This window comes from Pristis pectinata, chromosome 5, assembly GCF_009764475.1.
Source record: "Pristis pectinata isolate sPriPec2 chromosome 5, sPriPec2.1.pri, whole genome shotgun sequence".
Taxonomy (NCBI): domain Eukaryota; kingdom Metazoa; phylum Chordata; class Chondrichthyes; order Rhinopristiformes; family Pristidae; genus Pristis; species Pristis pectinata.
Genome location: NC_067409.1, coordinates 87,054,093 through 87,061,592, shown reverse-complemented (window position 1 = coordinate 87,061,592; position 7,500 = coordinate 87,054,093). Strand labels below are relative to the sequence as shown.

The 7,500-nt window shown below is 42.5% G+C and overlaps 1 protein-coding gene across 3 annotated transcripts in view; it reads left to right on the top strand.

The window, feature by feature from the left end:
- Positions 1–7,500, top strand: part of LOC127570604 (small nuclear ribonucleoprotein-associated protein B'-like) — a 23,542-nt gene that overhangs the window by 4,364 nt on the left and 11,678 nt on the right. The window contains exon 2 of one of the 3 annotated variants that reach the window (XM_052016311.1): positions 2,326–2,477. The exons of 1 other annotated variant lie outside the window; for it this stretch is intronic. In XM_052016311.1, coding sequence (XP_051872271.1) covers positions 2,326–2,477 — 152 coding nt within the window. Of the gene's footprint in view, positions 1–2,325; positions 2,478–2,906; positions 2,986–7,500 lie in introns of those variants that run through there. One more of the 3 variants, XM_052016312.1, reaches the window with a different exon arrangement.

Genomic DNA, 7,500 nt, shown 5'->3' with positions numbered 1-7,500 from the left:
AGATCTGACTTCAGTTGGTGCACACAGGTTTAAGGATGTCAGCCTCTAATCTTGTCAGGATTTGAAGACTAATCTCCAATTTGCTTTCTAGAGAAAAAAAAAGCATTTTTAACATTTGTGATTATTAGTTGTGAAGTGTACTGGGAGGGGGCGTTCTTTGAAACACAATCAAGACTTGGCGAACTTCAGGACTTTCTGCTTGCTTTCCGATTTGCAGGTCATGTGGACTGTTTGTTTCCAATTTGGGATGGGAATCAACTTGAAAGCATGTTGTTGAGATGAAAGCTTCAGTATAGAGGTGGCAGCCTTTGCACTGATTCCTCCTGGCGTTAAGCAATAATCCCTTCCCTTCATAAAGTAGAAAGCCAATGTAAATAAGCAAGCCCACGGTGGCCTCGCCAGCAATGGCCCCATGGCGCAAGAGAGAGATCCGAAAGGAAAATGCCAAAGTGAAACGATAATGCAGAAACTTTACTTTGTTCCTTCACTAAATTGGAATCCACTTCCTCTTCCTTCAATACTTTGGGGACAATAACTGCTCTACCACTTTGGGATGAGGTAGCCTTATAAATAATTTTTTTGTAGCCTGTGCAGGTGTGTGCACTTGTAACTGAGTGAGAAAAATGCAGAAGGAGCTGAAGAGGACCAAGCAAATGCCCCACCACCCGCTTCAACACTGAAGACTAATTAGGTTGTAAAGTGCAATGTTCACATCCAGCCTATCTCGCAGATTTCATTTCTGATGTTTCTGTTGATAATGGTGTTGAGTGATATGCGGGGGGTGGGGGAAATAACATTTTCTAACCCGTCTTAATGAGGAAGGTAATGTATTAAATGAATTGATATTGAATGCCGGAGTACATCACTGATTCCAGTTAGTGCAATTCTTTCAATTTCAATCATGTACATTGTGATGCACAGCACAAAAAGAGATGTCTTGGGTTCAATCTATTGTGTTTTAAGCAGGTTCCTCTTGCTGGAATTATAGTGTCCTGTACATATATAATGGAACATATTTGGAGGAATAAGAGGTCATTCCAAAGGGACTTGGTTTATATCCTTTTTGAGGATGTGACTAAACACATCGCTGAAGGGAGAGCAGTAGATGTAGTGTATATGGATTTCAGTAAAGTGTTTGATAGGTACCCCATGAAAGGCTTATTGAGAAAGTAAGGAGGCATGGGATCCAAGAGGGCATTGCAGTGTGGATTCAGAACTGGCTGGCCCACAGAAGGCAAAGAGTGGTTGTTGAAGGGTCGTATTCTGCGTGAGGTCGGTGACTAGTGGTGTACCTCAGGGATCTGTACTGGGACCCTTGCTCTTTGTGATTTTTATAAACGACCTGGATGAGGAAGTGGAGGGGTGGGTTAGTAAGTTTGCGGATGACACAAAGGTTGGGGGTGTTGTGGATAGTTTGGAGGGCTGTCAGAGGTTACAGAGGGACATAGATAGGATGCAAAGTTGGACTGAGAAGTGGCAGATGCAGTTCAACCCAGAGAGGTGGCAGATGCAGTTCAACCCAGATAAGTGTGAAGTGGTTCATTTTGGTAGGTCAAATGCTGGCAGAATATAGTCTTAATGGTAGGACTCTTGGCAGTGTGGAGGATCAGAGGGATCTCTGGGTCCGAGTCCACAGGACGCTCAAAGTGGCTGTGCAGGTTGACTCTGGTTAAGAAGGCATATGGTATATTATCCTTCAATCGGGGAATTGAATTTAGGAGCCAAGAGGTATTGTTGCAGCTATATAGGTCCCTGGTCAGACCCCACTTGGAGTACTGTGCTCAGTTCTGGTTGCCTCACTACAGGAAGGATGTGGAAGCCATAGAAAAGGTGTAGAGGAGATTTGCTAGGATACTGCCTGGAATGCGGAGCATGCCTTATGAAAGTAGGTTGAGGGAACTCGGCCTTTTCTCCTTGGAGCGATGGAGGATGAGGGGAACCTGACAGAGGTATATAAGATGATGAGAGGTATTGATAGGGTAGATAGTCAAAGGCTTTTCCCCAGGGTTGAAATGGTGGCCACAAGAGGACATAGGTTTAAGGTGCTGGGGACTAGGTATAGGGGAGATGTCAGGGTAAGTTTTTACTCAGAGAGTGGTGAGTGCGTGGAATGGGCTGCTGGCAACGGTGGTGGAGGTGGATACGATTGGGTCTTTTAAGAGACTGTTGGATAGGTACATGGAGCTGAGAAAAAGAGAGGGCTATGGGTAAGCCTAGTAATTTCTAGGGTAGGGACATGTTCGGCACAGCTTTGTGGGCCAAAGGGCCTGAATTGTTCTGTAGTTTTTCTGTGTTCCATATGTAATAGTTTCCTTTTCTTTTCAGCCTATTGGAAGAAGTGCCAAAATGGTGCAATACGTGGATTACAGGATGCGCTGTGTTCTTCAGGATAGCCGTGTCTTCATTGGAACTTTAAAAGCCTTTGATCGGCATATGAACTTAATTCTTTGTGACTGTGATGAATTCAGAAGGTTGAAGTATGTATGCTTATAATTGTGCTTTCTCATTTTTTAAAAAAATGTTACATTTTGATTTGAGTCTCTGCTGCTTGTCTCCTGACTTGCATCATTCCATTCATCTATGAACCCCCCCCCCCCCCAACCCCCAAAGAAAGCTGATAACCAGCTGCACAGAAATGGAGGAGCATGGAGATCATTGGATTTTGTTATGTTACAGGGATGGGTGGGGTTGAAAATAAGGAATGGTGAGAATTTGAGTGTATATACGGTGTATAATTCCTCTTTCAGCTACCTAGATTCTAAGTTTTGATATTGTGTGTGTACACGATGCTCCTTATAACATAATTTTAAAGTTTCTAATTAAATGCAAGTTATTGTATTTCTCTTACGATCTGTTGACTGGATTGGTGTAGATCAAAGAACGCCAAACAGGGCGAAAGGGGAAGAAAAGAGGGCTCTTGGTCTCGTGTTGCTTCGAGGGGAAACACTTGTAACGATGACTGTAGAAGGACCTCCTGTGAGAGAGGTAAGAGGTGGTTTACACTTCTTCATTCCTTTCAATTTAATCCATTACAAGGATAAACCTAGGGAGCTCCACTATGTATTCTGAATGATTAAAATTTACAAAGAAATTGATGTAGGTCAGTTCTGACATTCTCACCTTTGTTTTCCAATCTGTTTTCACTTCCCCATCACCTCACCATGGGGTCACCCTTCCTAATTCTGTGAGCTGCCTCAGTCCTAAAACCCTCCATGTTACCTCTGCTCCTCCAATTCTGAGATCTTCATTCCCTCATTTAATTGTTGTCTTTCAGTTGCCAAAAGTCTAAGCTTCAGAATTCCTTCACTGAAATTGTCCATAAAGCTACCTTTTAATTTGTCTCCTTTGGCCAAATCCTTGATCGTCTCCCTTAATAACTCATTATGTGGCTCTGTATCAAATTTTGTTTGAACAAAGAACAATATAGCAGAGTGTGGGCCCTTCAGCCCATGATGTTGTGCTGACCTATATAAACCTACTCTATGATCAATCTAACCCTTCCCTCCTACACGGATCATAACCCTCCCGTTTTTCTTACATCCATATGCCTATCTAAGAGTCTTTTAAATGTCCGTATTGTATCAGTTTCTACCACCACCTCCGGCAGTGTGTTCGAGGCATACACCACTCTGTATAAATTTTTTTAAAAAAAACCTCCTTCTGATGTTTCCTCCACGGCCTGCCCCCCGCCCCCACAACAGCCTCCAAATTTTCCTCCTCTGACCTTAAACTGGTGTCTTGTATTAGCCATTGCTGCCCTGGGGAAAAGATGCTGGCTGTCCACCCTATCTATGCCTCTCATAATCTTGTACAAGTCACCTCTCATCCTGTGTCACTTCAAAGAGAAAAGCCCTAGCTTGCTCAACCTTTCCTCAAGATATGTTCTCTAATCCAGGCAGCGTCCTGGAAAATCTCCTCTGCACCCTCTCTAAAGTGGTCTAACCAGAGTTTTATAGAGCTGCAACATTACCTCACGATTCTTGAACTCAATCCCCTGACTAACGAACGCCAGCACATCATACGCTGCCTTAACCACCCTATCAACTTGCATGACAACTTTGAGGGATCTATGGACTTGGACCCAAAGATGCCTCTGTTAAGAATCCTGTCATTAACCCTATACTCTGCCTTCAATTTCGAACTTCCAAATTGTATCACTTCACAGTTGTCCGGATTGAACTCCATCTGCCACTTCTCTGCCGAACTCTGCATCCTGTCTATATCCTGTTGTAACCTACGACAACCTTCTACACTGTCCATAACACCACCAACCTTCATGTCATCCACAAACTTATTAACCCATGCCTTCACTTCCTCATCCAAATCATTTATAAAAATCACAAAGAGCAGGGTCCCAGAACGGATCCCTGTGGAACACCACTAGTCATCGACCTCCAGGCAGAATACTCTCCATCTACTACTACCCTGTGCCTTCTGTGGGCAAGCTAATTCTGAATCCATGCAGCCAAGTCTCCATGGATCCCATGCCTCATGACTTTCTGGATGAGCCTACCATGGGGAAACTTGTCAAATGCCTTACTAAAGTCAAAATACACCACATCCACCACTCTACCTTCATCAATTTGTTTTGTCACCTCCTGGAAAATCTCAATTAGGCTCGTGAGGCACGACCTGCCCCTCACGAAGCCATGCTGACTATCCCTAATAAGACTATGCTTCTCCAAATGCTCATAAATCCTGTCCCTAAGAATCCTCTCCAATACTTTGTCCACCACTGATGTAAGACTCACTGATCTATAATTCCCAGGATTATCCCTATTCCCTTTTCTTGAACAAAGGAACAACATTTGCCATCCTCCAATCCTCTGGTACCACTCCTGTGGCCAGGGAGGATGCAAAGATCATTGTCAATGCCCCAGCAATCATTTCCCTTGCTTCCCATAGTAACCTGGGGTATATTCTGTCTGTCCCCAGGGTCTTATCTATCCTAATGTTTTTCAGAAGCTCCAACACTTCCTCTTTCTTGACCTCAGCCTGCTCCAGCACATTAGCCTGTTCTATGCTGACTTCACATTCGTCAAAGTCTCTCTCCCTCGTGAACACTGAAGTAAAGTATTCATTAAGGACCTCCCCTGCCTCGTCCACCTCCGGGCACATGTTCCCCCTTTATCCCTGAGGAGTCCTACCCTCGCCATAGTCATCCTCCTGTTCTTCACTTATGTATAGAATGCCTGGTAATGGTAATGCTCTGAAATGCACAGGAATGTTTTGCTAATTTATACATCTATATAAGTCTGTGGTTTTTCTTTTCAATGCTTACTCACAGGTTGGCATTTCCAGAGTTACAGTTGGTGGTCCTGGTGTTGGTAGAGCAGCAGGGAGAGGAATACCGGTCAGTATATCGATGATTCAAGTACCTGCAGGTCCTAGCTGGACCAGTAAGGGGGGTTGGAGGTCCTTCACAAGAGGTAAGTGCAAACAATGTGATGGCTGTGGTTTGTGAATTCTTCCTCCAGCTCAAGCTTTGAAACTGTCCCTGATCTGTTGCTAAACGGATCTAAGGCTACAGCAGTATATAGATCAGATGGAAAGTTGGGTGGAGCGTTGACAGATGGAATGTAATCCTGACAAGTCTGACGTGACACGTTTTGGGAAATCATATAAGTGTAGGACATGTCCAATAAATGGTAATGCACTAAGGCATGTCGATGAACAGATTAGGGGTCTAAGTTTCCTGAAAGTGGTAACACCAGATAAGAGTGGTGAAGAAGACATATGGCCTGCTTGCCTTCATTTATATTAAAAAAAAACAGAAAATGCTCAACTAGTTGGACAGTACCTGTGAAGAGATGGTTATACCTCAAATTTTGATGCGTACAACTTGACAGCTTTGTGCAGGTATTTTCTATGCTGACATTCAAAAACTATTAAAAACAATTTTCATTTTCTACAAGTTAAAATAATTAAATCACAAAACACTGTGTTTTGCTTTTTTGACATTTAAAATCTCCATTCAAGTGAATGAGTTCAGGGCTCCCATGTAAGGTCTGACCTGGCACTGGATTCAAAAGCAGATTTCCCAGTGAAAATGTTGGGAAGTTCCTGGAAGTCTGTCCTCCGCTGCTGGATTCCAAGGTTAGCAAAGTGACAGATTCACTGACGAGAATCTGTCAGCAGGTTCGAGCCTTCTCTGCATGTGCTGAAATCCTCAACCTGCTGGTGTTCAGGCAGATAGGTGCAGGTTGCTCCATGAGGATTCGTGACATTTACTTTCAGACTCTGGGGCCAATGGTTCAGGTCAGTAATCAATCTGATGGGACCAGAAGTGTATTATCTGCAGTGTTTTGTTGTTGATCTGATGAATTGCTCTTTTGAATACAGTAGTGCCAATTTTGCTATACTTAGACCTTGTCAGACAAAGGGGTATTTCCAAAATAGCACAGGAGTGTGGGTGAAATTTAATCTTATCAGACTCCCAAAAATAATAGTAATTCAGCTGCCAATTCTGCACCTACTCCTTTTTCTGTCAATTGCTGTCACACACATTTTTTGTGCACATATAGAAATTGAAGTTCACCCCATTATCTTAATTCTCTACTCAACATCTAATGTACACCTTGGAAATTCCAATATCATTTGTAAATATTCAGCATTGATGCTATTGGGTTTACAATTTATGTAAACAAAAATGGTTTGTTTGTAAAAGACAGATTTTTCAAAAAGCTATACAAACTCATTGCTGAAGGTATCCATTCTTATAAGAGGAATTGGCAAGCAATGTTTTGTAGCATTAGGGAAAACTTTCAATAATGAAGTAGATAATACAGCCATGATTTGCAAAACAAATTGCAAGGATGAACAACAGCACTAACACTAACACATACAATGCACTAACTCTCGTGCCTAGCTTGTACCAGCTGAGTCAAATGGTGAAAAGGTTTGAGCATTTAAACTTTGTATTCTCTGCAGCTAATATCAGGATGAGTTATGCAATGTGTAAGATTACAGAGAGGTATACTTTGAATATTTTGTTTGACACAGATTTGGTGATCAATTGGCAGATGTATACAGACTGGGATTTCATCACTGGTGACCAGTTTGGAAGTGTCTTTGGTTTAGTTCCTAGCCTTTTCCTCAGACGGGTCTGTTGGAGTATGCTGTAGAAACCCAATGGTGGATTTAGAGATTTGGTTGAGGATAAAATGTTTCCAGATGACGTGTTAAATTGAGGCTCCCATGTGGGCAACCTCTGTAGGTGTTTAAGGCTTAATGTTCTTTTGAAGATTGGGAAGTTCTCCTTAGTATCTGGCTGTTGTTCATCCATTAATGCTTCTACCTCATTTCTGTGTGTAGATAGCGACATTGCAACAGTGACTCTGAAAGGAGCCATTGGCTGAAGCTCTTTGGTCACTTAAATTTGTGAATGATGCTGTGCTTTTTCTGTCTATAAATCTGTCTTCTTGAATTTAATATTTTCAAGTGCTGATGCTGGCATAGTTTTGTCAATATTTGGTCATTCTTGATGCAGTATGTTCTTGA